At 45.7% G+C, this 18600-nt stretch overlaps 1 protein-coding gene across 1 annotated transcript in view; it reads left to right on the top strand.

Annotated features, from left to right (window-relative positions):
- Positions 1-18600, top strand: part of Cpvl (carboxypeptidase vitellogenic like) — a 102435-nt gene that overhangs the window by 6862 nt on the left and 76973 nt on the right. The window contains exons 2-5 of the mRNA XM_055611875.1: positions 58-176; positions 12334-12448; positions 13368-13426; positions 14260-14339. Coding sequence (XP_055467850.1) covers positions 58-176; positions 12334-12448; positions 13368-13426; positions 14260-14339 — 373 coding nt within the window. The remainder of the gene's footprint in view (positions 1-57; positions 177-12333; positions 12449-13367; positions 13427-14259; positions 14340-18600) is intronic.

The raw sequence follows: 18600 nt of genomic DNA, 5'->3' as shown, positions 1-18600 counted from the left end.
GGAGAGCATGAAGCATGTTCTCTAAACCCTTCCATACATTTTCTTTTTCCTCGCCAGGGCAAGAGAAGAGCATAGTCAGTCCGTTCCCTGGAATGAACTTGAAGAGTTATTCTGGCTACATCACGGTGAACAAGACTTACAATAGCAATCTCTTCTTCTGGTTCTTTCCGGCTCGGGTAAGTGGCCAAGGCCTGTAGCAGAGAGCCAAGAGACAGCTCGGTCCAGGTGGAGTGAGCTTGCAGACCCAGGCGCTTTGTTATTTTCCTGTGTGTGTGTGTGTGTGTGTGTGTGTGTGTGTGTGTGTGTGTACATGGAGGCCAGACATCAGTGTGTCCTCCTCATTTGCACTTCACCCTGGTTTCTGAGACAGGGTCTCTCGTTGAACCTGAAAGTGGCTGGCAGGATCTGTATGCCTCTGTCCCTGAAATGCTGGGCTTACAAACCTATGCTACCAAACCCATCTTTTTAAGTGGGTTCTGAAGATCCAAACTCAGGGCCTCATGTCTTCATGACAAGCATTTTACACTGATGGATCTCCCCATGTCTGTTTGCTTTTCTTTTTAAAATTAGCATACAATAGGTTACACAGTAGGTCAGAATTGACACAGTAACAGATTTCATTAAGGAATTTCAATATGCTGTTTTTTTTTGTTGTTGTTGTTTATTCTTCTTCCTCATTTCTTCCTCATCAGCCTCCCCTCTGACCCCTGTTACTACTTTTAGACCATATGATCTATTACTCTCCACCACTTTCCTCAAAACTCCTGTGTTACAAGTTTAAGACTCCTTAAAGAAAAACTTACATATTCTTCTAAAAACAAACAAACGTTTGTGGAGGTGATGTGGAGAATCCAATTTAGACCCACCTCTTCTTTATAGAGCACCCCCTATTTATAGTAACACATCAACTCTGTTTCTGCCAGTCTTCCTTTTAATTGTTGTTTTATCCAAATAATGCTTGGGACAGTGGGTGTGTGGGCATTGGAAAGAGTCAGGGAAGGTAAGAAGCGGAGAACTGCTGAAACTAACAGTTACCAGGCTAACATGGCCTTTAGGGGCTACTCACCTAGGTCCCTAGAGATAGAGGAGAAGATGCTTTTGAGCTCACCAGTGAAGTTTTACTCATTCTCAGGTCACACAGTTCTTTATGGACAAGACACACTAAGGTTGAAAGTACCTTTGGGGCTCTGGGGTCAAGAACGTATGCAGTACATCAACACTTTAAAGCCCACCACAGAGCCGTTTTCTATTTTCATTTGCCAAATTGGATTTGCTTTAGAAGCTAGAGAAAGCAAAGCAAGGCCTAGCTGGGTGGAAGTTAGAGTTCACATTTGCATATGATTTGCATACAACCATGTTGCATTTTTAATAACCTAGTAGATTGCTTCATCCACTGTCACTGCGAACTGGAATAGTTTACTTACTGGTACTCTCCCGCTGTGTTTTCTTACTTCTCTCTCCTAACCACACGACCTCTGATGTAGTTCACTTCATAGTATTCTGTCCTTTGGAGAATGGAGGCGGGCAGGTGAGGAGTGGAGAATTTCAGGTGTTTATGGTTGGGTCTTTGGACCCTCACTGTCCCTGTTGGGCTTTCCTGGTCTCTGAAGGGGTTATTATTTCTTCCTTTGTATGACTGTTGAGTCGGTAATTGAGGAGCCCGAAGGACAGAGTTTTGGGACAGGCTTGTGTTGCAGATGAGGGACAGATGTGGAGAATTGGCTGTGTCCACAGTACCTGAGTACAGTCTCTCTCCCTAGGCGCCTGCCATTGGTAGAATCCAGCCCGCAGGGAGGCTGAGGGGTGCTCCCTTGAGCCTCCCAGCAGAGCCCAGCAGGATGAAGGATTCTAATGTGTCTTCAACAGCAAACAGCCCAGATGTCTCAAGACCACTTGACCTAAATGAGGCCCCAAAATATTATCTTATCTTACTACGTGGAGACTTTTCGTGTTGTGTTTGTTTCAGAGCTCAGGGTTGTGCTCACACTCTTCAACTGAAGATCTCTGTGAGCTCCCTGCGTGGCTTCACCTTGCTTTTTGCCTTCCCATCATGTGTATTCCTTCTCTCAAGCCTTGTCCTCTCCTTTCTTTGTTTGATTCTCAAATCCGAAGTTTCACTGTCGTTGTTTCACATTGACTTAGGACACACACATAGACACACACACACACACACACACACACACACACACAATTACATTTTGTTTTGAGATGGGGTCTTGCTATGTAGTCCAGGCTAGACTTGAACTAGTGATGATTTTTCTTTCCTCAACTTCCCTAATATAAAACCACACTTGGCTATTTAGCAAAATTTAATCTGCACATAAAAGTCATACCTCTTTATTGGCTACCATGTGATGTTTTGATAATCTGTATACTACGTGATGTTCCAATATCAGTGTGATGTTCAAACCCAGGTGCCCATGTTCATCTCTTATAAACATCTATTTCTTTGCGGTGAAAATGTTCAAAAACACTTTCTTCTATCTTTGTTGGAGTGTACAGCACATTATTGTTATCTACAGACATGGTGCTACACATACACCTGGGACATCATCCTTATTGTAGCTTTGTACCTATGGGGCTAAATTTGGGAACTAAACCTTGCCCCCGTCTTTCCTCCCCCTTCCTCTCTTCAGGATACTGCTCTGTCCCACAGTGGTCCTCATCTTCATCAGAAAGAAGTGCTCACAGAAGCCAAGCCCAGGTGGAAGGGGAATGCAGTGGGCTGCATCTCTTTGGGGTATAGGCTGGCATGAGGGTCAGCTTTCCAGCTCCTGCTGGGCATTTTACTGAGATATCTCTGGGCGCAGCCTCTCATACCACTTTTCTTTTTCAGTCATCCCTGCCTCCATCCCAGCTAGTGAAGACTGATTCTGAACTTTCTCTTCTTCTTTGTCCATCCTGCCTTTGTATTGACAAGTTCATCATCAATGTCTGAATGTTGCATCTTCAGTTATTATTTAGATTTTGGAAAACAGCAATTAGTCATGAGAACAGGTCAGAGAAGAACCAAACAACATAAGGAGGTTTTCTTTTCTTCTGTTTCAAGCTGGCAGGCCTGGTCTAGCATGGCTTTGCTGGACTGGAAAAGGGGTGCAGTTTCTTTATGCTCCACGAGTTCAAGGTTAGTCTGTTGGCTTGCTAGCCCCACCCCCACCCCTTTATTAACGGAGAATATAGCTGTTCATCCATCCACTGGGTTGATCCATTTCTACAGCCACAAATACATCCCAAGATGGTTCCAAAAGTCCTGCTAATGTGCCATCTCAAAACAAAGATCTTAGGCTCAGGGTTTTGCAGGAGGTGGCAGGTAAGCTTACGGGAGAAGGCAGAGTTCATGAAAAGGCCATGGGATTGGCAGGTGTAGCAGGAAAGGGTTGTACAGCATTTCATTGGGATGCCCACAGGCACTGTCAGGTATCCGAGGCTTCCAGCTGGGGAATAAGAAACAGGGTGGAGCAGTTACAGCACCCAAGAAGGAGCAGCTGTCAACCAAGATGAGGGATGTCCCTTTCATTTGACAGATATATGAGTCTCTTGCCTGTCCGAGGGAAGCAACTGAGATTGTCATCAGGAGAAAAATGATCCCCTTGGAAAAAAAAAATGAGGGTAGCAAAAATAGCGGTCCAGGAAGGATGCTGCACTCAGAGCATCCTCTGAGTCATTTTCTGGATGCTGCTTCTCAAATTAGTTTTGTTTTCCTGTTATTTCTGCACGACTCCCCTGTTATTGTCTACAAATCAGTGCATAATGAATTCCAGAAGTCAAAATCAGCGTGCGGTGGAAATACTGCAGGGGAAACAGCAGGCTTTCTGCCTGGGCTGGGTGACATACTGTAACGGATAGAAGACATATTTTTGGTGGCTGCAGCTGGGGGAACATGAGCTGCGTGCCACCCCCACCCCCTTGCCTGAACCAGAATTTAAGGTTAAATCTTTCTCTGGACATTGTCGCTTTCGACTATCAGGTGTCACATCCCGAGAAAAGTAATTCCAGGAGGTCCTGGGGTACAGAAACTGGAGTTATGGTCTCTGGAGTTAGTCAGGCTTGGGTGCAAACAGTGTCCCCAGCACTTACCCACATTTCCCAGCAGCATCAAACATCTGTTGTCTCAGTTCACAGTGAGAATCAGAGCACTGCCTGACCTGGGTCTCAAGACAAGAAGGGGTTAACGAAGACAGCTGATTAGAGGAATACTGGACTCAGACTAAATTTCACACTTATTGTTATGTTCTTGTGACTATTATTACCATTATCACTTTGGTGATACTAGTTGCCACCAATTATTACAGTTTGTGGGCTTTAAAGAAAACAGAGGGAAACTGCAAATCAGAAGGCCCCAGTCATCAAGCAAAAATGCAGATTAATTGCTATTGGATAAGGAAATTACTAAGTGAAACTGGGATTTGTCACACTTCAGAAGATAAAGAGGCCTCTGAAGCTGTCTTCACTGGAAAGAGATAGCCAGATTTTTACCTTATCTTCTAGAAACACAAGTAATTTGTTGTGTTCAGGGTCAGCTCAGCCCCTTCCCTGGGGTCTACCCCTTGCTCTTCTGGCAGAGACAAGGCAAGATTACTGGTGTTCTGTTTTGTTTTGGGTGCCTACAAAAGAGCTGGGACACCGTGAGGCCTGTGAGGGCAAATTACGTCAGCATATGAAGACATGCTCATTTTGGAACCTGCAGGTTGGACCCTCCACAGCCGGATACCAGGAAAAGGATCGTGACACAGGATAAAGCTACAACTCTGCACCCCGGCATCAGAGAATGACAAGGGGCTCTCTGGTTCTCTTAGGCTGAATAAAGTGCTTTCAATGTCAGTGGAGGCAGATGTTCTAAAGTGTCCTGAGAACCTACTGGTTTTTGGGAGTGGAGATGGAAGCTGGGGTCCCCTAATCTGCCACCTCTAGCCAGGTTTTTCCCCCCTCTGGGTGTCAGAACTTCTTTAGAAGCAGAGTATGCGTGGGAGAGGAAAAGAGGTCAGGACTCTTTGTTGCTGATCAGAACCACCTGGGAGCTTCAGAAAACTGACAGCTGCTCCTTTCAGGTCCCCTACTCCAGGATCTGGAGGGTCGAATCAGCATTTTGGATGCACCCCACATCTACCCTAGTGCAGCTTGTCAGGGGTCTTGAACTTAGGAAAAGTGAACTGGAGGAGGTTAGGGCACAGGGATTCTGTTCCAGGTCTGCAGTTCCTGGTCGTTTGACTTGCGATAGGGTGTTTCTTCTCCCCGGGGTTCAGACCTCATTCAAATAGGAACTGTCGACCCAGCTGATGTCTAGGGCTGTATTTTAGTTCTACAAGAGACCCTGAACCAGCACCACCCTGCCAGACATCACCCTGTTCCTGACTCACAGACAGCATGAAGGATGATGGTATGCTATCATCAAGACTTAAAAAACTGCTAAGGTTTCAAAAGACACTGCACAGGCCTGGATAGCTAAAGCCTGGCCCTATGAGCTGAAATATGGCATCTTGTTGGCATCTACTCACTAAACTGTGGGATGGAAATCTAGGCGGTGGTGGCGGCTGCAAAGTTTGGGTGTGCAAGTGTGCATCCTTTCGTGTTTTGCGTCTCAGCTTTAATTTACCAGGACTTTAAGCTTTAAGCATCTTTAAGCATCTTTGCTATTGAGTGACTGTGTCAGTAGAGGGCGCTGGAGGGACACCGCGGTACAAAGTTGCCTTCCTTCTCTGTTCCCTGTGTTGGGTCTTGCTGCTCTGTTCAATGACGCTCTGCCTTACCTTTTCACTCAGACCACCAAGGCCCTCTGCCTAGGTGACCATCCAGCTGCAGCCAGCTTATGGCCACGATACCCAGGGAACATATCACCAAAGGGTTGGTCCCAGGCCTTCTCCGAGGAGGTCTATTGCACGATCTTGGGGAACCTGCACCCCTCCATATAGGACTGACCTCTAGCCCCGTGTCCTCTTTACACACCTATGGCAAACTGCATTGTGTCTGTGCTTTTTATAGTTCCAGGAAGCTTACGGGCACGCTGGTCTTGGGTCAGTTCTCTGGCCTCTGTTCCAGTCTGCTTGACGCTGTCTGTGACCCCTGTGGCTGCAGCAGAAATGCACCTTGGAGCAGGATAACAGGCCAAACAAAGTAACTGTTTAATCACACAGGGAAATAACCATGTGGTTCCTGTCTTACAATTGCACCCCAAGTGATATTGCTGCTCATTCTATTTGAAACAGGCTTTCCCGGGGAACCGAGAACGTTCTGGAAAGGCCTCAGGGCTAGAGCAAGCAGCGTGCCACTCACCCTTATTCTTGGCACATCAACATGCTTTCCTCCTTCAGGCACTTGGACATCTTGGCCAAACAATAGTTTTCAGGCTTCCTTGACCTTAGCTATGGAACCAACAGGGACTTACCAGTGTGTGTGTGTGCCCAAAGGTATAGTGTCAAGTTCACATCAGGTAATCTTCCATGATCCAATCAGCCAATGGTCATGCGATACAAACATGGCCAATGGGCCTTTTCTGTGATGAGCATAGGGGCTGTTTCTGTGAAAGGCATGTGGACCAACAGATTTCTCAAAAAAGATCTACCTACTGCAAGTGGCTATAGTGTCACTGGCAGTGCAGCAAACGTTAGAGGTCATAGATCGGTGTCTTCATGTTTTCTTTTCGATGTTCTTGAGGCTTCAAAAATCTGAAATAACAAAGCCGTATGAAACAAAACAAAGTAGATAAAAATGGTAAGTTCTAGACCACTCTATTTGTAAGTATATTTGAACTCTGCAGAAAACTTTTTGTGCCCAATTGCCCTTTGGGGAATTGAAACTTCTACACAGAAGTGGAAGTTGTTGATCTTTCCAGTCATTTTCATCTTATCTAGAACCAGAAATAAGACAAGATTCCCTCATCAACACTGCCTCTCATTCCTTATAAGCTATAGCTTTCTTGCCTGGGGCTCTGCGGAGCTTTAACTACCTTGTGGGATGGTTAGGGAAGAGCCAGTAGAGGAGTCTAGTGGGCTTGAAGCTGGTTGCTTAAAGTGACAAGTCAGAGCTTGGTAAGACAGCAGAGAAGCTTGGGAATGATATAAGGAGACCGGGGGAAAAAACCCACCACCTGAAAAGTTAATTTTCCCAATGAATGAACATAGTAAAGGAAGGTCTAATGAGCGTCAGCATGAAGCGTGACAAGCAACGTTCCCCGGGAACACACAGATATCTTAAGCAAGCTGTTCACATGTGTTGGGACTATGTGTGTAGAATTGAAATGGTCCTGCATGCCTATTTAATGATTCTGGTTACAAAACTAATTGCTTTAAATAAAATCCTTTCCCTTGATTAACACAGTGTGGCAGCTGAGGTAGGAGCGAAGATCTGTGGGGCCGAGTGGGAGTCCATTCAAATGTACTTAGGGGGAATGTAACGGCCTTCTTCCGGACACTAATGACTGCAATTAAGAGAGAACACATTACTTCAAGCAAGCAAACCACCAGGCTTTCCACTTAGAAGTGCAGAGAAGGCCTCGTTGTTTTACAATGCATGCATTCCATTTTCATCCTGGCTTGAAGTCTGGCAGTGGTTTTGCTGTTGCATCCTCTTTGTGAGAGTGGTGTTTCTTAGTGGAATAGGAAGAAAGGGTTAGTTAGAAAAAAAATGTATCCAGATTGGGTACTGACCAAAATATTTTCCTCACACCTGGTAAACTGTCTAAATTTCCTAGAGCAACCTCAGTAGAATCATCTATGTAAAATACAATCACTGAACTGGTTAGAGTTTTGTCAGCTTGATCCAAAGTAATCACCATGGCAAAGGGAATAACAACTGAAGAATTGCATCTATCAGATTGGACTGTGGGGTGTTTTCTTGATTAATTATTTATGTGGGAAGGCTCAGCCCACTTCGGTAGAGCCACCCTTGGGCAGGTGATCTTGGGTGGTACAAGAAAACAGGTTGAGCAAGCCAATAAGCAACATTCCTTCATGGCCATTGATTTAGTTCCTTCCTTTAATTCTTGGTTTGATTGCCCTTAGTGATAGACTATAAACTGTAAGAGGAAATAAATGCTTTCCTACCCCAGTTGCTTTTGGTCATGGTGCTCAGAACAGCAGCAGAAAGGAAACTAGAAAAACCATGCTGATTGAAAGTACTGAAACTGGTGTCTTTAGTCTCTTCTTCCAACATATTGACTCTTCCTTTCAGCAATATGTGTAATGTACAAATAGAAATTATGTCTACTGTATCTTATTACCTGTTTCTGTCTGTAAATCTGGAGTTTGTTCTGGCTGGAGATATGGAAAGTCTACGAGCGTAGCTGATTCATCTCTACTTGGGAAGTGATGGGCCAGGTCAGGACCAGTTTCGATTTCATGGACTTTGCTTCATTCAAGTGAAGGTACAGGATTATTTTCTTTGCCCATAGTCCTGTATTATGCTAGGATAGAAGGTCTAATGGACAGAATAGAAAAATGCCTTCTTGCAATTGGCTGTTCGTCATGCAAGAAACGTTGAGGAAGAAATAGCCAGGTTTGTGACTGGCCACCAGGGGTCGCCAGAGGAATTGAGAGAGCAGTGGATAATTGGGTCTTGTTCTTTTTCCCTTTCCCTCTCCCGTCTTATTTTCTTTCCCTTTCTCTCCTTCCTTCCCTCCATCCTTTCTTCCCCCCTCCCTCTCCATGCTCCTTCCTTATTCTTGACAGGGTCTCTCTGTGTAGCCCTGGCTGACAAACTCGCAATCCTCCTGTCTTCACTTCCCTACCAATGGGATTGCATGTGTGCTTTCACACCCTGTAGCCAAGGCTGTTTCTTCTTTACCAGTGCAGGCTGGCTCAGTGTCCTGGGTCCCAGCTTCCACGTGTCAGCCATCTTCTGCCGCTCTCTGGCTATCCCACAAATCCAGGAGTCCTCTCTTCCTTCGCAGTTCACTGTCTTTTGCCTCTCTCAGCAGCTCTGAATAGTACTCAGGCCCGTGACTCATTCATAAAGGGTTTCTTCTCTTCTTCATCAAATATATACTTTTTGATGGTGGTATTACTCATCTAAGAGGTCCATCCCAAGATGTACCACACTTAACTGTCTTCCCACCCAACAAACACCCCAGTCAGAATGGACACTTTAAAAAGATGCCGCAGACACTGCCTGAATGAAGTGTTATGGTTGTACCTGCTGTTCACAAATGCAGAACAACCTGGGTTTCCAGGCAAGGGGGCACTAAGACACAAATGAAGGAATTTGCCCAAGGACACAACAGCTATAAAATAGTATAGTTTTCAGTCCTGGCAGTGTGGCTCTTATATCCACACTCTTTACCAGCAGATATTGTTCCTGGTAATGAGTAGGAGCTAACCCACACCTTGAGTGAGTGGGCACTGTGATAGTAGATGAATTTACTTACACACTGTGCTGGATGCATGCAGCACGATGGTGATAACTCCACTGGTGTGAAGAGACGCCCACAACCTGTGGCTCAGTGACCACAGAAACAGCAGGACCTCATCACTTAACTGTCTCTACAGCATCTGTCATGTCCACAAGGTGAGCATGCATGTTGCCTGTGCACGGAGAAGAGTCTGCAGACATCTCGATGACCAACTTCAGGGAGTAAAGTTGGGAAGGGCAGAAATACTTGAAAATGATCTTTAAACATCCAAAGTTCAGAATATATATTCTGGTGCTGAGAGATGGTTCCATGTGTAAATGCAGCCCCCACCAAACCTGAGGACCTGGGTTTGGTCCCCTGAGACCTACAGGGGAGAACCAACTACCAAAATTTGTTCATTGACCTCCACAAGTGTGCTGTGCAAATAAATAAGTTATCAGACAAACAAACAAAATGTAATGAGATTTCAAAAGAAGGACTTTATAAAACGTATTGAGGACTCTATAAAATGTACTTTAAACCTTTGGGGTGGGAAAGAAGTAAATGTTTTGAATCATAGCTTTAGCGAGCTTAATATTTTTAAACTTCTGAATTCCATTCCATCTGCAACTAATTAGCAGAAGTTTCTTATTTCACTGGTCCCCATGTTTGCAGTGTGGTTTTGTTCAGGATGCTATCAGACACTTCTCTTTCCTAGGAGAACGCCTCACCTCACAGGTGAGAGCTGGATATGTCACAGAGGATTATCTCTGAGAACTTAATACCATCTTGTGACCATAGCAAGTGTTGTCTATCAAAGTTATGATGGCACACTTCATCACACTGCCTTGCTGAGCTCTGACCTGCTCTTGGGTACATAGCATTAAATAGCAGCTTCACATCCCAGCACCCGATTTAGGCATGGCATTAATGCCCAGGCCGCTTGACTCATCAAGGGAGAAAGCCACGTGGTAGGGTTTTGGTTAAAGACAGGTTGCTTCAGGGGCTGCTGAGCATGGAGGAGGAAGGTCACCTGAGGTTGGAGGCTTGCTAGCTCTAGGTACTCCAACATTCCAAGAATGCAGGGTGCCCTACTTCACAGCCCCGTAAGAACCCTGTTTGGCGCATTGCTGTTTGATTTGTGCTGTAGGGTGGCCTCTCAGGACCAGGCTATTTTTCTGAGAGTCTAGAGATAAACTTAACCCTGCCAGGTCACAGGATGGTGGGGGAGAAGAAGAGAGGAGTGGCAATTAGTTGCCTAGGGGACTAAGAAAGCAGGCTCCCTATCACCTGGCAGGTACCCAGCCCCTTAGCATGGAAGAAACTTCCGGTAAAAGCTGAGGGCGGCACCCTACTCCACACGTGGGCGGGGCGGGGTGGGAACTGCAATGGCTGTGGCTTCAAACAAGGCCAAAGTCATTCTTTTAAAGAGCTTTTCACATTATTTTAATATACAACCAAGCTTTGAGGGCCACGGGTCCACCAGTGTACAGGAACCTGGGCGGGGGGCCGAGGGTTGAGTATCCTGAAGTCTGTGTACTCCGGCACCCCATACCCCCAGAAGGCTGGAAAGAATGGGGATGACTTTCTTCCTGTTCCCCTGGTTTTCCTACCCCTTGTGTGGAGTTTGCTCCCACTCCTGGGTGAATGAAAGTACAGGGGGTGGGTCCTGGTGAGTGACAGAGTCTGCTAAGCAGTTTACCCACATGTCTAAGGAAAGCACACGGTGGTTCCAGGAAAGGTGGAACAGGGAACACAGCAGCCTCCTCACAGTCCTTCACCAGAGCATCCAGTAAGGCTTGTACTGCTTCCGTGGGAAAGGTGAGGCAGCTGCGGCCGGAGGAAACAGAGCCAGGCCACCAGTGCTCCCTCGCAGCAGCTCTGACACTGCTCTCATTTGCGTGTTTTCTGCTTTGACCTGACTGAGAAGCCCCCTCACCTACCAGATTTGTTTATGGCATGTCAACATTTGAGGCAGGACGATAAAGGGATGAAAAATAGGCCAGGGATGATAAGAGCCAAAGGATCAAAGAGAAGCCACCAAGCAGAACACTTTCCTACTCTTCTGTTGTAGAGGCTTTGAGTGTAGATCCCCTCTGAATTCTGAGTGTTCATCCTTCACAGTGGTAGCTAGTGACTGCAGAGCACGTATCGCAGCCACTCGCCAGGTATTATGCAAAGTGAGTCCCTCTTTCCTGTACATTGTGGACAATGGTGCCAATGCATCTTGTCCCAAATCACCCAGCTGGGGACAAGCAAAGCCTGGCCTTGCATCTGGAGAGTTTAGTACAGGGATTTGTCACTGTGGGTACAGGTCTGCAGGTTAAAAGCCCAGCCTCACTATGGGCTTCAGCACTTCCTACAGTCTCTTCATTTATAAAAGCCAATTACATGTATTGTGTCTGAATGCTCCACGGGTGTCTGCTATGTCACTAAATGTCTAGGCATTTGGGAACGGGTCTGGAGGCAGCCTCTCACAGCAAGGCTGTTCTGAAGACCATAGCCATTCCCAAGAGCACACTCAGAAAAGGCCCATAACATGTCAAATCTTAAATGACAGGAAAGTCATGTCCCTCTATATCTTCCTCCAGATTCTTGACTGCAACTCCCAGTGACATTCTCATAAGTTAGCTTTGCCTCTGCTACAGTGTCCTCAGTGTCCTGACAGGAGAAGTACAGTTACCTGGACTTTGGCAATGCCTCTATTTGTGTGAGGGGCTGGGAAAACAGGAAGAGACAGGAGTTACTTGGTTCCCTTACTATTCTAGGAGGATAAGCCATGCAGATGGCAAGGTGCTGTCAACTTCACAGAAAGATACCAGCATTTGGGGCACATGTAAATCCCAAACAGTAAAAGGCAACCGACCTTTAATTTATAGCAGAGTGGGACTCTTGGGGCCAGAGGCATTCTAGAATGTTGTCATGGATGTGGAAGACAGGGGTTTTGTGCACTTGGGTGTACTCTGCCGCCTTGGGACATTTCTGCTTACTGGCTTCTCTGCTCCCTCCAGATACAGCCTGAGGATGCCCCAGTAGTCCTCTGGCTTCAGGGTGGTCCTGGAGGTTCATCCTTGTTTGGTCTCTTTGTAGAACATGGGCCTTACGTTATAACAAACAACATGACTGGTAAGTGAAGCTTCGATTCCTTTTCCCATTAGTCTTCTTCCAGCCTGTACCTGCTCTAACATGAATTTAGAATTGACACAGGAACCACTACGAATAGCTTAATAGTTCCAGATCATAGAAACCCAGCCTTATAGCAATGTCTGTCCAGGAGGAGAAACACCAGGATGAGTGTCCTGCCTGGCTTACTTTCTCCTGCGAATGTGGGCGAAAGAGTCTAGGCTGTTTTCTGCAAGCCAGCTGCTGACTCAAGCATTCTTGGCCCGCAAAAACAGTTGGTATTTATTACTATTTGGGTGAGCCCTCTTGCACAGGCCTAATGGTGGAATTATATCCCTCATTATCCATGGAAATAGAATGCTTTATGAGTCCGTCACCTAAATGAGCCAATGCCTTGAAAGCAAGACGCTCTGGGTGAGTCTGAGATGGAGGATGGGCTACAGAAAGAGCCTCTGGCTGAGTCTCAGGGCAGACTCCATTCCTGTCTCAGTGGGAAGATAATTCCCTTTCCCTGGATCAGCATTCAGAGTGTGAACGAATTTGTGACTCACTGTAAAAGCTTTTGTGCCAGCTTTGGTGGGGTGGTTATTTTCTTCAGCGTTGAGGTGGAGGAAGAGGATCCAAGACTCTGAGTATAGGGGTCCTCCCTAGGATAAGACAGAGGACATTTTCCTGTCAGTTCTTCATGGGGTTTTGTTGTCATACTTTGGTCCATAGATATGTGGTAGATACTTCTGTGTTTGGCAAAAGTGCAGAAGAGAACGGGTGAAGGTGATGGGAGCTGGTCATCCAGAAAGTGTGGTACAGCAGAAAAGAGGCCCAGTGATGGTGAGGGCTCAGCTGGGTATGCTGGGGTCTGGAGCAAAGTTGCCTCACCTGGACTATTTTGTTAAAAACTCAGCCTCTTCTTCTGTTTTGACAGTTCGTTCCCGAGACTTCCCTTGGACCACTACCCTTTCCATGCTTTACATTGATAATCCAGTAAGTACCACAGGACACTACAAAACTTCAGTGCTGGCCTCCTGTCCCCGTTCTTCTTACATATGGTCATGGCTGAATGATGGGATTTTGGTCAATAGCAGGCTGCATACATAATGGTGTTTCTATAAGGCTGTCAGGAAACTGATATGATCCTGTTGGCTGGGTTTCCCCCTACCCTTTCAATCACTACACATGCCACTGTACTGAAGTTTCTTGCTGTATTCAGTAAGATAACATGTCATTGTTCACATGCCCCCAGTGTGTGGAGAACTATGCCTTCTAGGTTTTAATGAGCTCTCACTATGGTCCTCACTGTTAAGCAATATATTTTCTAAAATATAGATAGTTTTTTTTTCCTTTTTATATTGGAATTTAACTTATAAACTGTGCAGCCATTCATGGTAGAGCACACCTATAATCACATTTGGAATTTGGGGCTATAGGATGGTGAGTTCAAGGCCAGCCTGAGCTACATCATGAACTCCAGGCTAGCTTAGGTTACACTGTTGGACCCTCTTCCATCTCAAACAACTGGGATACAGGTTGGGTTGGTGGCTTTTCACTGCTGGCTTGAGTTCCCTGTCTTACAGGTTGTTGCTTAATAATGGATTCCTTATCTTTCATGTAGACTTATAGAAACAAAGAGCCAGACGGTGTGCTTTCCCTTGGAAAGGAAAGCAGAATGCCTCAGTGATAACATGGAGTGATGGCAGAGGTCTGAGGTCAGAGGTGTGGTTTTGGAATCAGTCAGGCCACCTCCCAGTGTTGGGTCTAGCTGAAAGCCCTCAAGGAATATGAGTCTTTAGGCTTATCTTCATTTATTTCCTCCTAAGGTGGGCACAGGCTTCAGTTTCACTGATAATGCCCAGGGATACGCCGTCAATGAGGATAATGTTGCCCAAGACTTGTACAGGTATGTCATGCAATGTGAAAATAGGAAAAGTCACTACCAATTGGTTCTTATTGTCCAACTTGTAAAAATTTGCAGACATTTCTCTCTGTCTCTGTCTCTGTCTCTGTCTCTCTCTCTCTCTCTCTGTGTGTGTGTGTGTGTGTGTGTGTGTATAGTGGCTTGCACGTGCATACATTACACAGTTTCTTCTGCTCTTCCTTACCTTATCATCGATCATTGTTTACATGGTCAGCAGACAAAGTAAACAGAGCTAAAATAACCAATTGTAGTTTTTCAACAATATCCTATGAGACAGTAGAGATGCAACCCACATTTCAACCAAAGACTCCTTCTCAAGCCATCCACTCCGATGTCCTAGAAGTTTCTGGTTGTTTCTAAAAATCTATTTAACTTTGTGCTTGGCAGGAGATGACATCTTTTCCAGGTAGTTGTCTTCTTTTCCACAATTGTTCCTTTTGTAGCTTTAGATGTATAGTTCATTCTGTAGCTTCCTCATGACTTTTCCAGGCTGAAAATAGTCTTTCTCCTTCTCCCTTCATCTTACAACATTTGTCTTTCACTTAAAAAAAAAAAAAAGGAGGGGGAGGGATGTAAAGTTGTGAGCTTTTAAAGTATATACACATAAAATTTCCTTTCAATTTCTTGCATTCTTTACATCTATTTTTAGTATGTTTTCAAAAACTAAGTTGACCTTTCTCATTTGGTCACATTTTTCCAAGCTATAAATTGCTAGCAGAGGACAAGTCTGAATTCTTTCAGAGCTCCTGAGCACCCTTCAATGCATCATGAGGATCTAGTAGAAGAATCCCAATGGCCCGGCTCACCTGCCCACTTATCCTCCTGATTTCCCAGTGAGCAGACCTGGCACTTAGCAGGACTCCGAAGGGAAAGTGTATCTGATCAGGGACAAAGGCTTCCCACTTACTTTTCTCTCTCCCAGGCAGATCAGACAGAGGACGGAGGGACAGAGCTTTTGCTGGCTTCCTGGTCTTTATTTCCTGCCAAGGACATCTCTTTCTTTTCCTCTGCTGACCCAGAAAATAATATGGCTGTTCTCTCACCTCAAGATTTTAACACTTGTGTTCCATTTCCATCAGGGATCACTGGGTCCTTACACCTCTGCGCCCAGGAATGATAGTTCCTTGGGATGTATTCACTGATCTCCCAGAGGGACCTATCTCTCCCTGCGGAGGCACTGACAGTGGTGTCTGTCCTCAGGAGCTCACCCAAGTACCCATTACCAACATTTACACTGTGTGTTCTCCTGGTCGGACAGCTACCCGCACCCCTCACTACAACCATCTTTAACTTCGTTATTTAACTAGTAAACGCCCTGAGGGCGGAGGCTCTCTATTAAAGAAAGGTGCTCACCCTTTGCAAGCCAGAGTTTTGCAAAGCACCCCACCCCCCTAAGCTGCAAGCAAGAATGCTTCCAGCTAGCAGTGGACCCTGTGTGTGGATGCTTACTGCTGACATGTGGTCCGTCTCTTCTTGCATGACGTAGAAGGAGGACGCATTTCAAAGCAGCCGTTGTTTATAGCTGTTTCGGTTCCCTTTGCTTCAGGCTCTCAGAACTGGAAAATAGCTAATCAAGAGTAGTGCAGAAAACTGATTTCAGCTGTTTCCTTGAGAGTTTACACTATTCGTTTCCTTTTGTGACTGCATTCTTCTCTCCAGCTTGCCAGATGGGTGTTTGCAATAAGGAGGTTGCTTTGTAGCTAGTAAATGGGCTACTGGGGGTTTAAAGAGCAGATCTTTCTGCTCCCTTTGAAAGTCCCCATTCCACCCTCCCCCCGAAGATGGAATTCTATTTTTCTGTGCGCAGTGCCTGGCCTGGAAGGAATGTCCTCCTAAAGAGCCATTTAACATCCATGTTTCTACTGGCTTTCTTTGTGTTCAGAAAGAAACTTTTTCACTCACGTTCAGACACATATATACAGGGTGCCGCTGAGCCACAGCGGGGGCTCTCGGTTTAGAAAAATGTGAATGAAATGTAGTCAGTTTGCTCACTTTGATGTGGATTTCTTGCCTTGCGCTGCTGTCCCCCCCCCCCCCCCCGTCTCCCTTGATCACCAGATGTATTCCTGGAGCTGGTGACATAGAAGCAGGCAGCACACAGCCCCTGCCCTCCCAGAGCTCACGGCCTGGTAGAGCGCCTGGGGTTACCTTCTAGGATCTGAATGGAGATAGCACAAAGCTCTTCTCACATCTTGCCAGCTGGAGAAGTCAAGAATGAGAAAGAGGAAGAGGCCAAGGCAAATTACACCCTATCAGAGAGACATGTTGGTGCCACGCCTCTTCCCGTGAGGCCCCAGCTCCTGATGTTTTCATCTCCCAATAGCCCATTTAGCTGTAAATCCCCACGTGGATTGACCATTCCTAAAGACAGAGCCCTTGCCAGCCAGTTACCTCCCCAAAGCCCCCATCTCTGAGCCTTAGGGCTAAGCCTTCCACACTGGAGCCCTGGCAAGCCTTTTCCGCTGAGTCTTGAGCCCCTGGAGGTCTCTGGAGTTCATGCTGCTTCCTCTCTACCAGAGCTGACTAGATTCTATCACGTCCACTGGCTCTGCTGCACACGATCCTTCCATCACTGTCTCTGCCCTACATCCACCAAAGGACCTTTCCAAGAAGTCACCTGAGGAGTAGTGTTCTCCCAACCACCCCCGCTCTCAATAACGTATGATTCTGTGACCAAATAGCCTTTCACTGAAATCCTGTCTATCAGGGAAGTCCTTGGCCCAGTCACCTCATGACACAGGATTTCTGTGCCAGGTAACATTCATACCTGAAGAAATCACACACAAATTCATGTCACATGTACTAATATTACGCTAAGCTTTGAGGAGCTCGCAGACATGCGGTCTGGGTTCACTTTAAGCAGAACCTCCCCATGCCATTGGAACAGGGCTTGACTTGAGTGTGGCTGAGTGTGGAAGGCGTGTATGGCTCTGCCTGCTGACTTTGCTATTTTCATAATTAACTGCTGTGTGAGAACTATTTACCAAAGACTCTGAGGATACAGGTAGTCCACAGAAAGACCGTAACTGTGAACCTAAAAACATTAATGAGTCCTTTGAGCGAGCTCTCGCTTCAGAAACTTCAGCTATGCTGGCACTTTCCAGCCAGAAGTAGCATGGGAGATTATCTCCTTCAGTTTAGGTTTCGAGATTCAACAATATTTCTTTATATATAAGTATCTTTCAAAGGTGGAAACTGTTGAAAAAGAAAGCCAACACAGAACCCTGGCTTACACACACACAAACACACACATACACACACTCACTTACTTGTAAAAACACACATACATACACACGTATACACAATATGTTCTACACAATATTTAGACATACGAAAACATTATTTATTATTTATTTGAATTTCAGTTTTAGTTGGAAATCTTTGACTTTTATTCGCTAAACCTGTTAGCCTTAAGCATTCCCCATCAAATACCAAGGAAGTAAGCTGTAAGTTAAGGCAGGAGACTTAAAATTTGCTGCACTTAATGTGCTGGTGCCATTCCAACAAGCAGGAAGAGAGGAAGGAAAGCCTTTTAGCCTGAAGTTTGCTGAGGGGAGGGTGGAGAATGAACTCCTATTTTTACCCTTGCTCTAGAGCCAGCTCATTGCCAGCCCTAACGTGGAAACTATCAACATGCAGCCTCCCAAATTTAGTTCCCCAAAGCTACTATAAATAACAAACAGAGGGAATGCACTGAAGCCCACAGCAGTGTTCCACAGCGGATTTTTATGGAGCCTTTGAAAATTAAGTCTAGCAGGGATCGTGGTGGCCACAATGACTGAGTTTTTCTCTCTGTAACCCTTGAACTCTCTCCCACTCCTGGCTTCTCAGAGCCTCCTTGCCTTTCATCTTCCCTGGAAGGTTCATGGCTTTTAGTCCCTCAGCAGGAAGCTGGGACTAAGCTCTGCCTGGCTTTCTCAGGCCTTGCAGCCCAGGTCAAGACATTCCTAGAGTGCCTGAGTTTCATGATGGTTTTTTTTTTTTTTTCTTGTTTTTGGGATGACTTTTGCAAAGACATTTAAAAGTCAACTGGTCTTTTCTTACTGTGACACTCCCACCAGCTTAATTTATTTCAGCCTGGCTTACTAAAGTAGCCATGGGATTCTGGTTGTTTTCTTCTCCTCCTTCCCTCTCTTTTCCTTTCTCATGGTTTTTGGTTTTGGTGTTCTCACTAAAGCACTGGCATTCTGGAAGCTCTTCTAGAAATAGTCACTCACAGTGGGTGTGCTGTAAGCAACTGAAC

Source organism: Psammomys obesus, unplaced genomic scaffold, assembly GCF_907164565.1.
Source record: "Psammomys obesus unplaced genomic scaffold, mPsaObe1.curated_primary_1811, whole genome shotgun sequence".
NCBI lineage: Eukaryota > Metazoa > Chordata > Mammalia > Rodentia > Muridae > Psammomys > Psammomys obesus.
This window is presented reverse-complemented; position numbering and strand designations above follow the sequence as displayed.